Source organism: Polypterus senegalus, chromosome 18, assembly GCF_016835505.1.
Source record: "Polypterus senegalus isolate Bchr_013 chromosome 18, ASM1683550v1, whole genome shotgun sequence".
Taxonomy (NCBI): domain Eukaryota; kingdom Metazoa; phylum Chordata; class Cladistia; order Polypteriformes; family Polypteridae; genus Polypterus; species Polypterus senegalus.
In genome coordinates this window covers 50,186,867-50,207,676 of record NC_053171.1, presented here as the reverse complement: position 1 = coordinate 50,207,676, position 20,810 = coordinate 50,186,867, and the positions used below count along the sequence as shown (strand labels likewise).

The 20,810-nt window shown below is 35.4% G+C and overlaps 1 protein-coding gene across 1 annotated transcript in view; it reads right to left on the bottom strand.

Annotated features, from left to right (window-relative positions):
- The window catches only part of si:ch73-212j7.1 (centrosomal protein of 170 kDa protein B), a 125,879-nt gene that overhangs the window by 62,088 nt on the left and 42,981 nt on the right, over nt 1-20,810 (bottom strand). Inside the window, exons 2-6 of the mRNA XM_039741416.1 lie at nt 14,238-14,375; nt 8,112-8,201; nt 5,854-5,932; nt 2,142-2,200; nt 1,360-1,501 (exon numbers count right to left, since the gene is read on the bottom strand). Coding sequence (XP_039597350.1) covers nt 1,360-1,501; nt 2,142-2,200; nt 5,854-5,932; nt 8,112-8,201; nt 14,238-14,342 — 475 coding nt within the window. The 5' untranslated portion in view covers nt 14,343-14,375. The remainder of the gene's footprint in view (nt 1-1,359; nt 1,502-2,141; nt 2,201-5,853; nt 5,933-8,111; nt 8,202-14,237; nt 14,376-20,810) is intronic.

Here is a 20,810-nt window from a genome sequence, read left to right as displayed (position 1 = left end):
GACTGGAACAGCAGCACACCGACCGGGTACACTTTGTGGACCTCCGGGGGTTCTGTACAGGACCACTCCATCCTCTCTTGGGGGTCTACAACACCAACTAGTGGTCCCGGAGGGGCTCATCCCCGACTCCCTGGATTATTATCATGACAGCCCTTTGAGCGGTCACCTTGGAAGGACTAAAACCCTGTTGAAGATCTTGGGGGTGGCGTGGTGGCCGTGGTCATACATTTTAAGCTTGTGACCGCACACTGAACTATATAAGCAGGCACTGGAACTGGAACTGCAAGTGACTCTGATCCAATCACCACAGGTTACACCTTTCTTCAAAATTAGCTGCATTCAACTCTTCTGTGCACTTTCGAGGGATCTGAAATATGACAAGCCACTTTCTTTGTGGAAGCTGAATGTCGACAACATGTTCTCCATGTAAGCTTAATGCTGACTACCACACTCTGCAATGCCAAGTTCAGGTCGAGTGACAGAACCCAGTCTGAAAAGAATGAAAAGCAGTATTACTTCAAGAAGTGAACTTCAGCACCTGCATTCTGGTGCTAGAAAAAGTGACACTGTTTCCCTTCACGGTTGCAGATGGCACTGGAAAGAGCTTAACAGCGTGCCGACAAAGGCAACATCACATCAAATCACATCATGAGCTAAGGACCAAAGGGCAAAGACAAAAAGTGAACTCCAACACGAGAAGAGTACTTCACTTGAACCCGGAGCAACAACATGCAACTCAACTTAGCATTATAAGACTTGCTATTATAAAACAAATATTCTATGCCAAGATGAAAAAAAAACTCTAAATAGCCAGTCTGCTCTGTGCAATATGTTTGTCCGCCTTGCACCTTGTCTTCTATGCTGGATTGTATGCAGTTATCTAATTTCTATAATCCTTGTGTTTATCATTAAACTGCATTTTTCTGTTTTTGAAAATGTGTGTGCCAGTTACATTGATATAAGTGTAACAACCAGAAACCTCTCCTACAGGGAAAGTTAATGAAAATAAAATGAGAGCGTTACCACATAATTTAATTAATTACAAGCATTGCCAATGGCTATATTGATAATCAATTACCTGATTAACGTAAACACGTCAATCATTTTTCTCACATCCATACATCATTTACTACCTTTATATGGTGCCTGTGGTTGGGCCCAAGTTAAAATCATTTTTCTTCACTAATTTGGCATTCCTGGGTGGACAGAAATATAAATTCACTCAACATTTCCTACTTTAATTTGTTATCCCTGGATATGCATGAAACAGTAATCCCTCATTTTCCTACAATACTGTATACTGTACTGCGTATACACAAACACACACACCAATGTTTTATTAATTTCTGTATACGTTACCTGTTGGTCCTTTACGTTCTGCTTTTTCATATTTGGATTTTGAGGTATTTGTTTCCCCGATTGTATCATCAGCATGATCAACTCCCCTCCTACCATCTGAACTTTTAAGACCCATCCGCAGTTGGCTCGTGTACTTCTCATGCTGTTAATAATAAGTTAAACAATGGTAAAATTGCAACTTTTATATTTTTACCCAAGACCCCACTAACAAGTTCATTTATATATAATACAAAATGTCTAATAAATTAAATAGTCAATTTGCAATCTATAAGATTACTAAAGGTATTTTTGAGGTATGTTCATGAAGTTATTAAGTGACACCAGCATAAATAAAATTATAGTAGTGAGGTATGAAAATTGGTAAAAAAAAAAATAATAATAATAATAATTTTCCGACCATGGCTTCAGTTTAGTACTTTTTATTGCCTTGATGGCTTCATGAAACATTTCAACTTTTTATTTATTTTTCAAAATGAAACATACTAATTACATCCCTTTTGTTTCTGAATTAACCTATGAAAGTTAAGTAACATGCCAACCAAAAACAGTAGGCCAAATTTTATGCAAGGTACACCTGTGCATTAGATATGCTGAAATCTACCAGTACACACTACCAGTTTCATGGCCGGCCAGGAGACATTTATTATGTGGAGGAATCCAATGCAAACAAAGCAGAGAAAACCAATGACCTGAACTGGCATTTTTGACTGACAGCCAAATTATAAATTTCAGATTGAAAAATGTCATTTACTTTATATGTAAGATTCCAGAAAAATACCTACCTTCAACGCCTCTTCTGGGACTCTGTGTTCACTTTTTTCCAGCATGTACATGTGAGGATGTAAGCTTGTTAAGCAAATCAATCAAAACATTTCTTTCATTTAGAATTATTTATGAACCAGCTGTGTCAATTTCCAAAGATAATGGGCCCCAGTTATAGTGCCACTGGTTAATCATATGTATCAGAATGGCTATGTAACTCAGTATTTTTTTGCATGTAATATTTATAGTTTTATTTGCCAGGAGGAAAAATTATTAGTTCACTAGAGATGTTTATTCTTGAACAAGATACATACAGTCGCACATGAGTAAAACTTTCTTCCCATTCGTCAATTCTTGTTTATCCTAGTAACTGGCCTTGGCTTTTGTTGATGGTCACTTCAGAACACGAAAAAGGAAACTCTATCCTTTCAAAGAATAATGGGAATTTTGAGAGTTTTTACTATTATTTTTATTATTAATACTATTATGTTTATGACTTTTGTTTACATCATTTACTCAAGAATTACTTTCTGTTTCTCATCAGTTTCTATGTTCATGTTTCTTTCTATGTTTTTTATGTCCTAGCTATAGCCAGACAATAATGTTGTAACACTGAACCATGTTGTACTTTAACTTATTAGAAACAGCAATGAATTGAACATCTTCATTTTGGGGTTATTTTCTGTAGTAGTTGAAGTGTAACAAAATAACGTCCAGTACCATGGTTTGGAAATTTCTTAAATGATTGCTAGCCCACTTTAAGCACTGTTTTTCTCCCAGTAAATGTACTGTAGTGACATTTTTGTTGGTAGAGAAAAGATGACACAGGGGTCTCAAATGTATATAACAAAAATATTTTTTTATAAAGGAGTGGGGTTGAAAACAGGAAAGAAGTAACAATTGTAGAGAACAGATAAAAAGTAATAATGGCTTGAACTGCAGTATATGTACAGTTGTGCCCTCTCTTTTTTGGTCATGTGGAATGAATTAACTCAGCTCTGCTAGTATTTAAACTGGCACAGTCCCTACCTTCTTGTGTTGAATGTGGGAAAAACACTTTTCCTATACTTCTCAGTCTCTCTCTGGCATTCTGGCTTAAGCTTTATTGCTAAACACATCTTACTGGAGCTTCACTGAACTTTACTCTTTCTGCTTCACAGCTCACACCACATATAATCCCATCCCTGTGACTGAAGTGAAACAAAATGTCAATGTCTTGATCCCCCTCATGATGCATTATAAAGTTTTATTTGACATTTTAATCTAGCAGTCCTCCTTGAAGTGTGCTTATTTTAGTATATGATATTGAGGATGCTGGGGGGCTTATGATCAGAGTGCACTGATGTTGAAAAATGAAATAGAAGAGACCTTTAAGCCCTAATCCCAATTTGATTTTCTGGGCAGAACACTTCTCCTTCTTAACTCATTCCACTCTATTGCTACCACCACTCTTCTGGAGGAGACCTTTATTTGCATACACGACAAACCCCATAACTCTGCATGACCACTTGTCAGTGCTCTGCTGAGAAAAGGACGCAGTGCATTACAATAGCCACCTCACTACATTATTATTGAGAAATAAAAAAAAATCTGGGGCAACTAATTTTTTTTTATTTCAATCAAGTCAGTCAAAACATTTTGGGGAATTGAGTTTTTCCATCGGGGGGTGGGGGATTGTAGAGAGATTGAATTACTACATACTGATATACTGAAATGTTATTTATTAGTGGATACCTGCTGACCTGAATGTCCTGAATGCTACCAAATTTCAGGTTTTTAGCTAAGCGGGAAATAGTGAGTAAGTGAATCAGTCAGTCAGTCAAGTTTGCATTTTGTATATATAGATGGCTGGAGAAGAGTGTCACACATACCATACAATATTGCAACAGATACAAAAGGATCATCTAATACAAAAGCTCAAACAGAAAAAGAGCAACAAACTGCTAATATACAGTACATGAACATAGTTTTTTTTTCCAGACAAGTACACAGTTGTTTGGACTGTGATGGAAAAACCATTGGGACATTTTTCCATTAAAATAGGTAACATTCATCAAGTTCATAAGTTGGGGAAGTAAACAAGGTGTTGAATGTGTGGTTTATGGTTCCCTCTCTTGAAAATGATCCCATTATCATAAAATGTAAGCTATTTATACACAAGTCATCTTTTAACATAAGTTATTAATGCTATATTATCTAAATATTTTCACCACATACGAGTAATCAAAAATGCAGTTTTCCTTACCACATTCTTTTAAATATACCTTGTATCATAATGCTATTCTACAGCAACCACATGTGCCACGTTGCAGCTGCTGAGAACAACAAAATTACCTTTATCTTTTAAAACTTGAGTTCTTAATTGGTCCAATATGAAAGAGTATCAGGTGTGTTCCTAAGATTGACCAGTACTTGGCAAATATACCATCCGGGGTTGGCTCCGATCTTACGTTTTCAGTCATTTTCAGGCTGTGAACTTTAGAATAAGCCACTAAATTCAGAAAGATATACATTTTTTAACTTGCCAAACTTTATAAACCACTACTGATCAACTAAGGTTCTACCATCTACTACACTTACTTATAGTTATTACTATTAGGACATTTAAGAACCTAATTCATAAAAGAAAAACACTATATTGTATAAGTCAGTTAACAAGTTCCAAAGGTTTTTGTATTTTATGCATGATTTATTTTGTGTGTGTGTGTGTTTTATTACATGTGTTTATAATTGTTTTCAATATGTAAACTAGATTGAGGGATCCTAAAATAGGAAATGGACTATATAAATATAAACTGAGGAGAAACGAAGTGCACTTTCACCAAGCATTTTTACTGAGATGATGGCACCTTTTTTATTAGTTGTGTAATATTTTGCTCTGGTGAAAACAGTGCTGCTAGTCCTTATATATCTGTTTGTTTAATAATACAATTAATTATTTAAATGTGCAAATAGAAAAAAAAAAAACAACAGAGATAAGGAAAATGTTAATGAAACACATCAGATGCAGTTGCAGACACTGCTACTGCAGGAATATGACCCAGGCATTTACATAGGAAAATAAAGGCAAATCTAGAGCAGCTGACTAAAATGACTGTCCGCATACAGCTAGATAAGAGGCTTAGTGGAGAACAGCTGGGAGTGCTGTGTAAGGGATTAACAGTAACATACACAGTGCCCTCAAAAACTTTCAAATGTGCAACATTTCAAAATTCCAAATATGCCAATAATAAAACTGTAGAAAATGCTCAAATGTACAGAGCTGTTTGTACTAGACTAGTATCCAAGTCTTTGGAATATAAAGCAAAATGTTTTAGTTTACCTACCACCTTAGTTTGTTTGACTCAGATTGGAGAAATACCGAAAGAGTTAAACAATGTTCTTGAGAGTTTTAAGTTACACTTGGATAAAAGCACCTTTGGAATGTCAATCTCTAGCACAGCCTTAATCAATGTAACTAATCGATTAGAGGTAGTATGATTAGAACAGCTCTTCTATCAATGACCATTAATGAAAACACATTAATAGAGGGTGACAGGAAAAAGGTAGTGTAGTCTACGTTACATTTGAAAGCACTATTAATAAATAGAATGGGTATGCCAGAAATTTTCAGGAAAAAGTACAGTAAAATGAGAAAGAGGAAAAAGAAACTATGCAAATATTACCTTTTAGGCACTGTTTCATTATGCACTTTTCACAAAAAATTAAGGCAATATGTAAGCAAAAGGATATCGTAGCCAAATCGTATGAGGTCTCCAAGTTTAAGGGTTATGTATGTTTGGTCTGGAATTCTTAAGTCATTCACAAATGTCTGGAAAAAAGAAAGAAAGAAAATCATGTTCCTGTTTGAATTTAGCTTATCTAACTGAAAAGGAACAACTTGAAAACATATTAATGATACAGAGGGAAATAAAAACAGACATATAATTATAAAGAGATCAGCCAAAAAAAAAAAACAAAAAACATTTCTACAACCAAAAGCTAGTTTAGATTCTACAGTCAAATACAAATAAATTCAACATTGAACCCAGATATAAATAAATCTTTACCTTAAATAAAGCTTCAGTGTAATGACAGAATAAAATAAACTATGTTACATGCCATAACAAAAGAAAAGTACAAAGTGAAAGGTGAAAAAGACCTAAGCATGCAACTTTGAGACGCAAAGCAGCACACCATTTAAATTCATTTAAATTTAATGCAGCTCTATACAACATGTCAACTGATCAGACACACTCCTTGCACTTAGCATATACTTCAGATTTCTATACTGCTTGGAATCTGTCGAGACAATTAAGTGAATAAGTGCTTTTTAATGTTTAAATGACAGATGCATGGGCTTAAACATTTACATATAAGGTAGTACAATCAATTAATCTCTCATTTAATTCTTTCAAATCTCTTCTGCTGGTGGATTTTGTTGTGGCAACAAGCCAAGCAAGGCAAACCAGACATTTCTCTTCAATTTCCAGCTCATCTGATATAAATCCCAGGTGCTCTCAGACCTGCACCATAGGCATTGCAGGGCTCATACCAGCACACAAATTGTATTCTCATTTTAAAGTCTATAAAACCGGAATGCTTTTTAGAATCTATGGCATCTTACAGTCAATGTAAACAGAATGCGAAACAAGATAACGTGATACGGGGTTTATTGTCTTTGCATGTGCGTTAATATGCAAGTGTGTTCATGGTGTTACAGCCTTACTGAAAAAATGTTATGTGGATTTACTGTATTTAGTTTGTGAAGTTCAAAAATATGTGAACATCTAATTGCTTTTTAAAGATAATATCATTAGAATATAATTTTGATGAAGCACTGAAACTTCAAGTTATGTTGTAGGCAGAATAGCGCAGAAAGAACACTGCAGGGCTCTAATTTTGTGACTGCAAAGATATCCTTTATTCAACTGATTTGCTTTTTGGATGTATTGCTTTTGTTATGTGCACACTGTTAAAAAAAAAAGCTTTACATAAAAAGTGTTTCTTGTTTTTATTGTCACTGCTGGTTTGACTTGCCCAACATGTTATCTACAGTGCACTAATAACAGTTTACATGATACGAAAGCCTTTGTAGGAGCTCATTCTAGTTATGTGTAGTTCTCATAAGTGTGAGTAAAGTAAACATGCGTTAGCAAAAAAAGCTGGGTACTGTAATCAGAAATGTGAGAAAAAACTCTTATCCTGTATTGTTTACAGAAGAGACAGTCATCCTACTCATATAAATTGATGAAACAAGTTACAATGCAGACTGCAGATCATGTAGCCAACAGTGCTTACCACAGTCTTTTTCCAGCATTTGCCCAGTAATGTTCAGTGCTTCCCATCCTATCCTATAAAATGTAGGGAAGCAATCACCAAAGTGCTCCACAAATTTTGATAGGGTAAGAATTATATTATTCCTCAGCAAGTGTGCCTGGAGCTTCAAACAATTTATAGAAATATTTTACCCATGACCAGCCCAAACAAGAAGACTAGAAAAGTATTGATGGAGATTTCATGTAAAGGATGTGCAGCACAGTCTCTGGAGAGCCATTCTAGTCATTGTTTATGCTGGGACTGGGACATGTTCTAGATCTGCCCACTGTGGTTTTGGAATTGGATTTTTTTTTTCCTTTTAATCCCATGATGCATCTAGAATGTGTCTCAGAATACAGTTACATACAGTATTAAAGTGTCTGAATTCACAGAAAACTTGGAAATATTCTGGGTATGTATTTTCACTTAACATGGTATTTCAAAAACTTTTTTTAAAAACTATTATTGGTAGTCTGAAATGTCTAGAATGAGGAGGTGCAAAAAAGCAATTTAAATGTCTCTAGTTTTATATATTAAAACTTGAAGAGTAAACAGCAGTTGGTTTTTCATTGCAGATAGTAAAATTACTAAAAAAAATAATAAAATGACAAAAGAAATAAATTAAGTCCTTTAGAAAAAATATTTCTAGAGATATACAATTACTGTGTTAAAATTTGAGATTCTGTACTTACCCCGTTAAGGCTGCCCAAGTCCTTCACTAGGTGCTCATCACTGGCTGGATCATAGTTGATTACTGCATGCTGCTTATCAACACTACGGGACTGAAACAGAGGTGGTCTGTCATTAACAGCATGGAATATTCTACTATATTAAACACCATTGTCTGTGTGTGTGTCTGGTCCCTTTAAATGACAGCTAGGAAGCAGGCTTTAAGGGAATGTGTTTGACAGAGGAAGTGCTGGCCAAGAAAGGCTGAGAAATACTGATGGTACACGTAAGGCAGGAGATAGAATACATATACAATATTTGATATTAACTGTCTACATAGCCAGTTTCACAATATTATGAAAGAGACAGATGAAGTATTCATTACTCAAGAACTGATAGTATTTTAAGATGTACTCTGTTATTATTTATGTATTTGCATGGCATCCCAAAAAATAGCATGCATATTTTAGAAAGGCATATCAGTAACATAGTCACAGAGGTAACTAAATTTACCAGTAAGGTACCCATAATGGACAGATAACACTGGTCACAATTAAAAACTGCAAAGATCAGATTTTATAAGATTTTTTTCTCTAGTCAGCAAGGAAGAGAGTCTTTAATCACAGTATTATAAACTGTCACCATCAGTTGTACATTAGAGCAAGAGAGGGTATTGTGACACCACATGAAAGTTTCAAACATGAAGACACACAAAAAAGAAGCGTACGATAATTAGACATCATAATAAAGAAAGGGAAACAAAGCCTGCCCATTCAATAACAGCAAAATGCAATGTATTTTTCACCTTCTATCCATTAATTTTCTAAAGCTATGTTTTTAAGTATTGGGTTGTCAGTAATGTGAGACTATTCTGGTAGCATTAGTTTCAAGGTGCAAGCCAGTCATGGATGGGATGACAGCCCATCAAAGTAAACTCAATGACACACTCACACCTAATTATATAAGCCCATGTGAACAGTGTACCTGCCAACGTTTTTTTGCAATACCCAGACCCAACAAGGAAATACAGAAAGTGCCTATAAATTGTATTAGCAATGAAGTACAGAGGGTGTTTACATTAGTGAACTTTTTAACAGCAGGCTATAAAGGCAGTCATAGAAGGAAAATTACTGAGCACATGCCCATCTGGCAGGCTGTCAAACAACTGGCTAGGTTAGCAAAAAACAGGCTTTGAAAATGCAAGGAATATATGAGTCAGCAGAGATATGTTAGCCCTAGAAAAGTAATTATAGCAATTTTTATGGGAATTATATTTAATTCATCTAAACAAACCGTGAAAGATTCAGAAGTCTCATAATTAAGAACAATTTCTTACATTTTTAAATGAAGTACACCAGAGGTCCTCAATTACTTCCCTGAAGGGCCACAGTGACTACAGGTTTTTATTCTATCCAATTTTCAATTTAGAACTCAATTCTTGCTGATAAAGAAACTTGGTATTTATCTCTATGCCTTGTTAACGTGTTCATTCATCAAAGACGAACTTTGGTTACATTGTAGATCAGAGGTCCTCAATTACAGTCCTGGAGATCCACAGTGGCTACAGGTTTTCACTTAAACCAATTTCTTAATTAGAACCCATTTATTTACTACTAATGTACTATGTTTATGGGCTTAATTTTAGTTATCTTGCTTGTTACAATTCAGACTCTTTAATTGCTTATTTTAGTTTTGAGCAGTTTTGTTTAAATTTTAATTGTTGCCTGTTTTTTTAACCAGACATTAGCTAATAATGTCTCTGAAGCTAACATGGTTTCGTTAAAGCCTGTTCATATGCACCATGAAATATCTGTGTAAAAAACATTTAGAAATAAATGAGAGGGGAATTGGAAGGACCATTAAGTTCTGGTCAACAAAAGACATGGTTATGTTCTCAGAGAAGGAAACTCTAACATGCAATTAAAAAAGTACTAACAAGCCAAATAGTTAAATACCAAGTCCAAAAAGACCAAGACCATTTTCTAATTAGGAAACTAGTTGGAAGGAAAACCTGCAGCCCTCCAGGACCATGATCATGGACCCCTGACATACACAATACATCCTGTAAAGACTTAAGTGAGAAATATTGTATTAAAAGAAGTCGTAGTAGAAACATAGAAAAGTCAGTAAATGTCATTGAGCATACTGTTTATAACTGCTGTCGTTTTTACCTTTGAGATGTGCCTACAAACTAAAGTTTTATAGTAAGGGTTTTACATCTCTTTGAAATGTCACAGCTTGTACTGAACTGCAGTCCATTGTGGTTCACATTCTTTTCAACTTCATTTTCAATCACTTGTTTGTTAAGATGTCAAGCTCCTCTATTGCTTTTTTTCCTTGCCTAATTCACAAGCCATCATTTAACAAAGATGTTCATAAATCAAGATAGCCAAAACCTGCACAGCTATATTAATACCATTTATACTTAGAAGTGCTCATCACAAAAGTAGTTATTTGAATAAAATGAAGAAAAGCAATTGGGAGGACCACCAGTCGACATAAAATGTTCACTTTTTTGACATTAAAGTAAAATAAACAGAGATTAGAATTTCTTACGCAGCAGAATGCGAGTAAGAACAACTCATCTAAATGACACGTTGCATCATCAGCATGAATTGACTTCTAATTAAGATACTAGCTGGAGGGAAACATTTGCAACTGCAGTGTGACTCAGAACCAGGGTGAAGAAGGACTGCTTTGAGCTGGTGTGATTGATGTCTGCTTCATTTTTTAGAGAAAGGTTGATAAAGTAGCCCAAATATTAAAAGTGCAATCATATTCCACAGAATAAATGCATGTTCCCATATTTAAATGTACACTACCTGGCCAAAAAAAATTGTTGCAGCTTAAAGGCCAATGATTGGACCATTATTGCAGTAATTAATATGTTTCAGGTGGTAATAATCCATTCCATTTTTAACAGAGGTAGCATGTAGCTTCTCCTTTTCCTTCCCGTGGTTGCCAAAAAATGTTACTATGTTTCAGAAGGAGCAAATTATTAGCCTGCATCAAGAAAAGACAACAATCAAGGAGATTGCTGAAATGAATGGAATTGGGTTGAAAACTGACCAATGCATTATTAACACATGGAAGGATAGTGGTTAAGTTTGTGGAAAACATGTGGTAGGGGAAAAAAAAAATTATGAATGACCAAAGATCACTAAAACGCTTGGTGAAATCAAACCGTAGAAAACTGACAGAAGAACTCACAACTATGTTTAATACTAATAGTAAGAACATTTCCGCAAGCATAGTGTGACAAGAACTTAAAGGACTGGGACTACACAACTTTGTGGAAATAAGAAAACCACTTGTTAGTGAGGCTAATCAGAAAAACAATTTCAATTTCTTAGAGGGCATAAACATTGGTCTGTGGAGCAATGGAAAAAGGTGACTCTGATGAGTCCAAATATACTGTATTCCATCACACTAAGAAGTGAAGCACACAAAATGATGGACCTGTCATGCACAGTGTCCACTGTACAATCCTGTAGAGGAAGTGTTATGATCTGCCGTTGCTTCAGTTAGTCTGGTCTAGGCTCACCAATATTATGCCGCAGTAAAATGAAGACAGCCCAGTACCTGAATCACCAGGTTCATTCATCAACAGATATTTTCTTCCTTGATGAGAACAGCATATTCTAGCATGGCATGCCAAAATTCATCATGTTCAAAATGTGAAAGAGTGGCTCAGGGAACATGGGGAATAATTTTCGCACATAAATTGGCCACCAAAGATCCCCGACCTGAACCCCACTGAAAGTCTCTGGGATGTGGTGGAGAAAACATACAGTGGTTTAACTTATATATCTTGGCTTAATATCTTGGCAAAGTCAGTAAAGTACCTAAATCTACTGAATGACCAGGCAATCCCATCAACAGATCCCCATCAACCTCCCTGGCGGCACAAGTATATTCTAGGATGACAATGCCAACATTCAACAGGCTCAAATTATGAAAGAGTGGTTCAGGGAGCATGAAGATTCATTTCCACATATGAATTGGCCACCACAGAGTAATGACCTCAACTCCATTGAAAGTCTTTAGGACGTGGTGGAAAAAACTTAATGGACTAGTTTGACTCTCCAATCGTCAACACAAGATCTCAGTGGAAAAAATCTAAGCAAATATGGCACAAAATAAACGATGAAATGTTGCATAAGCTAATCGAAACAACAGCAAAACAAATGAATATCATAATCAAAGATAAAGGTGGTCAAAAAATGTTTTATGGTGTTCCAATTATTTTTTTGCCAGGCAATGTAAATTTGTGAAAATATAAGTAGCTGAGTTAAGAAGAATACATATTTAAAAGAAAACAAAACATCAGGTGACAATTTCTATTTATAATATTTGCAGGGGGTTGCTTATAAAGAAGCGTTTCAGGGTCTTTTGAACCTATTTACTACATATTTGGAAAACCGCTGGAGAATGGCAGCACAGTGACTGACACTGTTGTGTCACAAATTAAGAAATGTGGGTTTGGATCCCATCACTGGTTGCTGTCTGTATAGAGTCAGCAACTACTCCCAGTAACTGCATTGTGTCTTCCCTGGGTACTCAAGTTTTCCTTTCAAATCCCAAACAAATGTGTGTTTTGGTGAATTAGCCATTCCAAATTGACCTGCAGTGGGTGTGTGTATGAGTGGGGCCTGTGAGATGTAGTGGTGGTGTCCAGGAATGGTTCCTGCTTTATATGCAGTATTACTTGGGCCAAGCTCCTGCCCCATATGACTTTCAACTGAATTATGTGGGAGATGGAGTGTTATGTTATGGTAATAAAAAAAACTTCCAGAATAGCCCTTTAACACTAAATGCCACCCTTAAGTTTATGGATGTTTTTCCTAGTTATACAAGCCATTCAAGTTGGACCAGCTGCTGACCTTTTTGAACATATACAGACATTTCATTGATACACATGTCAATGTTTATTAAGGAAAGAAATGAAGGGCAGGTGAATTCAATGAATGCTATTACAGTATTTTAATAATTCATATAATCAGAATATAAAGGCAATTATAGGCTCTGTTGATGCAGTAGAAGTATATCTCTCCCTTTCACAAGATGAGCCCTTATCCCAGCTTATCCACAAGACAACAAGTTCATTGAACCTGTGGACTTCAGGTAGGTAAAACCCAGCCCAGTATCAAGCCTCAGAATCACATCCAGTGCCAGGGACACCTTTACTTTTACAACAGGGACACCAGGATAAAGTACCCTATAGCCAACTTTGTTACCTGTGAATCCCCCAACCTTCAACATTCTTCCTCAAGATCCCTTTTATACAGTATGTGTCTGTCATTTGAGTAATGCTGAATGGCAACAGACATTGTCAGAAGAGACCAAGAGGAAACTGCATATAAAAAAAACTGGCTGTGGGAGGAGCAGAACAGGGTAGCAGAAGGAATTTATTTTTGTCTGTTTTCTTTGTGTATTCCACAATTGTTTTATTTTTAATAACAAAGGCAATGTTTGCTGGATAACCTACAAGTTATTCACCCTTTAGTTTTTGTCTTTTTTCATTGTGTTCCCCATTTTGTGTATTCCTCAATTGTTTTATTTTTCATGACAAAAGAAATGTCTGTTGGATAACCCTTAAGTTGTTCACCCTCTTAGACGGCACAACCCTGTCTTACCTATTCCAGCCTTGGTCTTTGAGTTGGAAATTTTGTGGATTCACTGTACGTGAACAGAGTAAGAAAGTCCAACCTAGCCATGTAGCCAATCTAGCCCTCCACTTTCTACTTGACATACCCAGTTACTGGTCACACAGCACTGGGCATAAGCCATGAACCAAACCTAAATGAGCCAATAGCCGATCACAGGGAAAAAAAAAAAACCTCAAACACAAAAGTACACTCAAATATATTTTGGAAATTTATAGCTGTTAAAATAACCTAAAATACATGGATTTGGAATACGAGTGGATAAGAAAGATCCATTCAGACACTGTTGGTAATGTGAGTCAAAACCAGGAATCTGGAGCTCTAAGGCAGCAATTCTAATCACTGTACCACCTAGTTGCCTTGTATAGTGTACAGTATACAATGATAACAGACAAACCAATACTTTATTGCCACTTCAACAAGATAACTCATTTTGCACTTGGCATGCAGCAGTCGCACGATTCCTAGAAACAAGTGTATTACCTGAAGCATAAGCTCACAGTCTTCTCTTCCCACAAAGATCATTTCTCGTGGAAGCCGATGTCGAATACCAGTGCTGCTGACTAAGAACCATGATGTTACACTCATTGTGGGGTCTTGATTGTGCAATGTGTTTTAATCCTAAAAAGAAAATATAAAACCATGTAGGTTAACCATGTAATGTAATGTGCAGCACATTTGAATAAAAAAGGTTGCGGGAAACAGAAAACAAATTACTTGCAAGCAACTTTGATCATGGCCTATGCAGTATGACTGAACAGAGTATAGGACTGCTGCTACAATACATGTAACTAGGTTAAAAGAAAAGAGAAAAAAAATCTATGCCTCCATTTTTTTACTGAACACTCCTCTCATCTAACTCTGTTATTGAAGCATTAAAAAATGGTTCATGTAACAATCTGATTGAGGTTCTGAATTCATTAATCTCTCCAGCATGCCTTGCATTAACATGCATTTTGAATTTAGGCCAAATGTTTGTTTGAGAATGAGACAGATCATTGCAACTCAGTAAAATGAGGATTAATCATGATGTTGAACAAAAACACTATAAAAAATTAGAAACAAAGTTCATAAAAAAAAAATCTTCAAACATATAAAAACTACCCATCATATAAAGTTTCCTGTAATTCTTTCTATATTTTTTACTACAAGTTCATGATGGTCAAAATAGCACTGGATTTGCATGTACAGATTGCAAAACAGGCCTTCAACTCTTATTAAAAACCACAAGCAGGGTTCTAATTGTGATTTGGGCATATAGTAATCCCTTGCTATATCGTGCTTGACTTTCACAACTTCACTCTATCACAGATTTTATATGTAAGCATATCTAAGTATATAACGCAGATTTTTCGCGGGTTTCTGCGGACAATGCTAGACGGAAGATGCTAACAATTGCCGAAAAGGTAAAAGTTTTGGATATGTTGATGGAAGGGAACAGCTACACTGCTGTAGGATGCCATTACTGAATCAATGAGTCAACAATTCTTTTTATTTAAAAAGGAGGAAAAGAGTATAAGATCTACCGCTGCAGTGTCCTTTAATCAGGGCGCAAAATGAGTTGAAAGTTTACGTAATAGGGTGGATGGAATATGTTTTAGGGATTTGGATTGAAGTCTGCCGGAAGAAGAACAATAGCAGTGCTACACAGTCACCTGAAGAGTCTCCTTTAGAAGAGCTGTAACGCTCTCCTTTGTTATGCAGTAAAATTAAACTCATCGTTATCGGACAAGTTGTCGTGTCATAGTTGGTAAGTAACCATAATTAATTTTCTACATACAGTACTTAGTACATGTACGTACGTTTAATGTCACTGTACACACATTTTACTATATACAATTTTTCTTGCATTGTATGTATTTATGGCTGGTGGCCTGTCTATCGTAATGGCTGTAACATCAGAGATACTCGATATCTTTAAAATAATATTTAGGTTTTACTGTATATAAAAAGTGTGTTTACATACATAATTTCAACAAATCTTACCTAATATCTAAGAGAATACAAAGGGTTTATGCTGTATAACTGTGCGGGAAATGTTTATAAGAATGTGGGAGAGTTTATAAGTGCTTAAAATATATAAAAATAACCATATAAACATATGGTTTTTACTTTGCGGATTTTCACCTTTCGCGGGGTTCCTGGAACGCAACCCCTGCAATCAAGGAGGGATCACTGTAACCCTTTTTTCAGCAGAGAGCGTGTCAATCGTCTTTCATGAGAAGTAAATGTAACCTATTCTAGTCACTTGCTCATCATTTCATTTTTAGCATAGAGTCAGTGCTACCACCATAAACAATAACCTTAGGAAATAAATGACAATACGTTTGGCATCCTTGGAATCCACAAGAGAGTTTTGTTGAAGAATGCTTCCCAGTATTTAAAAGAGTGATAATTTCTGTCATTTAAATTTATAAGCAAGTAGCAATCACTGTTCAGAGAAGGATACAAATCAAATGTAGAGCAAAGAAAATAAGAGAATACAAGGACTGTCCAAGACAAATCTGTAAATGCCTGCCTTGCAACTGCTATCATACAGACCTGGGTTTTGAGTCCATTCATTTGTGTCATTAAACATCTTCAACAATTTATTCAGCTTAAAAGAATTAACCTAACAGTATGTATCTTTAAGCAGCACAAAATATTAACCAAATCTGGTTTAATCATTAATATGTTTTTGAAGGACTGAGATAATCAACCCTTATCCCTAAGAGCTTTGTGTGCATTTTGTTTCATGTCATTGACTTTTCTAATCTCACTAGGTTTAGCATGTTTTCCATGTCACTATTAACTGGTGTTACCAATAAAATGTTCATGCAAAGAGCACTCCAGGCCCAGTATGACTAACTGTGGCCATAGCATTAACTGCATAGTGCTAATATACAAATTCACGTTCTACTCAGACATTTGCTATTATCTGACAAGTATTGTATATTACTTGCAGCATGTCAGACATATATAAAATGAATTGGAATATGTTAATTAGAAATGCTACATAATCCTCAGCAGTATCTGTCATTTACTGTATATACTGCTAAGTACATATACATTTAACATGAACCAAACATACATTCTTTACCAGAAATGCTGATTGGCGGAGTCTGGCAAAGAGAATATGCTGTATTCACCAGTGACTATGTTCATAGGTTTTCCTAGAAATTTTGCCATGCAGCAGGCTTAAACAAACATTTTTTTGCAGTGCCCCATGATGCTTCGTGAGAGCTTTCATGCAGGTGTACTGTAAGATTTTTGCCAATTTGCTCCATGCATGAGTGATGTCACCACCTGATCAGTATTCCATTCTTCCACCCCATATGTGTGTAGAAAAAAAAAATTTTAAACTTGCAGTATTTTCATTTTAGCTGACCATAATGAGAATAGTATGAGTACTGCCACCAGAGATATAACAATGATTCCTGTGTGCTGCAATGCAACATGGCTAATTTGTATGCATATTTAGCCACACATGGCAACCACCAGTCAAAACAAGCCTTAACAGGAGCCCCCACACCTCATCAGAAAACACAGGAGACAATGAATTGTATATAAATAAAGACAGATTTATTTCTATTTATAAGGTGCTTCTTTCTTTCTGGTGGAAGAAAGAAAAGTGCACAGCATCTGTACAGATACACGCAAAACAAAAAAAAGATGTTCCAGCTGCTTTGAGAGCTGTGACTTCAAGCAATACAATGAGCCATTTCCACACTGCCACTTGGTGGCACCGCAAATATGTGTCTCAAGATTGGAACTCATGTGCCACATAAATATATATACCAACTTTTTGCTAGATTGTGGCCTTTTACTATACTTTGTGTTTATCATTAACTACTTAAGAACATTTATGTTAGGGAGAATGCCCAGTGGGGTCTGGGCAGTCTTTTGGCCTGGAACCCCTACGGATTCTGTTTTTTCTTCTATCCAATCTGACAACCTGACCTTATCATTCAATGGCCATTTAGAAACTTTTAGCGACTCTATTTTTCTTAATTATATGTCTGTCTTACCCAAGTGAGCATTATTTGTTTTTTGCATTCTACTTACACATTCCTTTTCTTATCTAATTTTAATTTATTTTTCTTTGCATTAATTACTTTTCTGACAACTTGAAAAGCACTTTGAGTTACATTGTTTGTATGAAAATATGCTCTAGAAAGAAATGTTGTTCTTTTGGTGTCTTTTGTTGTTTGACACATGTTGGTGCAATGGTTAACAATGCTGCCTCACAGCTCGTCACATTTTTGTTAATATAATAAGTCCAGAAAATTTGGCATATGGTTTCCTAATCTTAGGGGTCAACTAAAAAACCATTGCACCATTATTATTCACTCAAAACAAACTTTATTCATTCTTCCATATTGACTTCAATGAATCTGCGGAATTTGCCAATGTTCCCAAACATTTTCGTGATGTCAGTGAACTCATATTGAAGCAAACTCTGCAGGGTTCACACAACACTAGTTACCATGCAGATTTCTGCTTTCATTACTATAAAGTCAAAAACGGAAAATTGAAAATCAACTTGGGATTATCCAGGATAATTCAACATTAGGTAGACATTTGTGGAACTGGAGAGACCATTCAGAAAGAAAAAAAAAAAAAAAAAAAAAGACTGTGATTATGGAGACGTTTGTGGTAATGAATCACCAAGCAATATATAACATTTGGAATGCCACAGCTCTACCAAGCATTTGTATAACCCCAACTGTATTTCAGCATGTGACAAAATATAACTACTGACTCGCCGAGATTATTCCCCACATATACTATATTTAAACAAGTTGTTCATTTTTCAGAATTTCCTATATCTTGAAAGTGGCTAGTACTGTGCGACTTTGAGACTGTTGTGTTCATGGACATACCAGAGCTGCAAAGTTGACTCCCACAGAAAAATAGCAGTACTTTCTAAATTTTAAAATCTATTACCAGAATCAACTAAAATCTGACCCTATTTATTCAAACAAGTGTGCAGTAAAGGGCCATAAAGAAAGCACAAGTTTACAATTCAAAGCAGGTGTGGCGTATTTAAAAATTGATTAGACAAGAAGGTCTTCAAGTTCAGAAGGTTCTCAGCACAACAGAACATTCACAAATCCAATTCAGGGTCACAAGAGGACTGGAGTATCTGCTGAAGTACCAGACTTAACACAGTCACTAGCCCTGGACAAGATGCAAGTCAGTCCCTGGGCCTACTCACATACATACTCACTAACAGAGAAACAGAGCTGGTTTGTACTCTACAGACAGCTTAATCAGCATATCTTTGAGGACTTAGTAAGAAAACTGGAGTAGTTTTTCCTTTTTTTTTATTGAATTTATTAAAAGCTAGTAACATCCCATACAAATAAGTCAAACTTCTTAAAACTAAATTAATTTTTTTTAATGAAATTTAATTTTTTTCCTTTCTTATTTTTCCAAACATGGTAGTAGGGATATACATTTATAGGAAATGTAGAAATATTTGTATTTTTTAGCATACGTTTTAATATTTAAAACTGTTTTGTTACTTTCTTTTCTTTTAACTTTTTCCTGTGGCTTTTGCTCACTTACTTTTATTTAAATACTGTTAATTAATACAGGAGTAGACAAGTGCTCGACTGTAAGCAAAAGCTTAAATATCCAGAAAAAATAAATGAGTGGAAAATTGTAAAATGCAGAACTACTAAAACTATTTGCTATTGTCCTAGTTCAGCAGGAAACAGATAACTATTTTTTAGAAAAACTGGGAGATATGTGCAAAAGGCAAAACCAAACAAATAAAATACAAACTAAGTGACCGAAAACCAGAGAAGAGGCAAGAATCAGACAAGAAGTCAAAACCAGGAAAGACAGAAATATCAATAGCATAGATTGTTTCTTTTTGAGTGTAAAGGATTTATCCACAGATCAGAGGGCTTGGGGGGTTTCAGCATAGGGTTTTAAACAATGATATCATTGTGAATTACCTGGTGTGTTCATTCCACATTTTTTGACATTCTCTCTGCAGTAAGTGAAAAATACTACTTAAAATTAATACTAAAAATACAAATTCAAACATAATTAGTACTGCTGAATTAGCAAATTCCAAGATAATTTAGTTTTTTTTTTGTTCTAAACAAACTCTATAAAGTTGTTTCTGTAACAACAGGACTTTAATATCCTGTTTGCCAGAGAATCCCTCTTTAGTTTGTTTTTACAATTCTTTTACTAAATGGTAAACAAGTTTTAAAAATCTAGCAATATTTAGATATGTTCCAGATGTGTTCCTCCTTTTTTACATTTGTCCACACTTTATGACTTCCGTTGAGAAATCAAGCTTGCAAGTTTTACAATAATCCTGCATTTCAGAACTCTTGTATACCTGCCTTTGTTGTGTTGTTTTTAGAGTATCTTAAATAGGTGATCAGGCTTTGTTATTGCTTAATTTGTGTACAAATCCAGAATTAGACATTTAACTGGACTGAATTTGCATGTAGTCAATTAATCGTACCTGCATTACATCTGATAACGTACCATTAACATACTGCATATGACAGCTTTTTTTTTGACATGTATTAATGCAGTGCTGTATGATCACAATTATGAGCTATTTTCATATGTATTTTACTTACATTTTCTTTAAAGTTTATTTTTGTGCCTTCTGAAATAATTTGTCCACTTGCAGTCAGGCATTAGTGTACTAAAGACTTTTACTCTGTACTATTTTTCGGAATTTTGGTACCGACTTGATACCTAAGTATTAGTTCTTATGGCATCCCTAATACAGGGTGGAAATCAAAAATTCCCAACCTAATTAGGAGAGGTGTCCAGTTAGGCAGGAGCTAATCGGGACAAAATTCAAGAGCCTCAGGCGATGGATTGTCCCATTATTAAAACCTAAACACACACAACCCAGGATTATAAGTCACAAATGCAAATGAATACACTTGCACAGTGTTTCTGCTGTTAGAAATCTGGATTATTATGATCACCACAAACTTTAACCAGTATCAAGTACGATGTTGTAGGGCAGGAAGAAACCACTAAAATCTTTCATACTGCAAAACTGTGCAGTGAAAATGAAAAGCAAATACACCA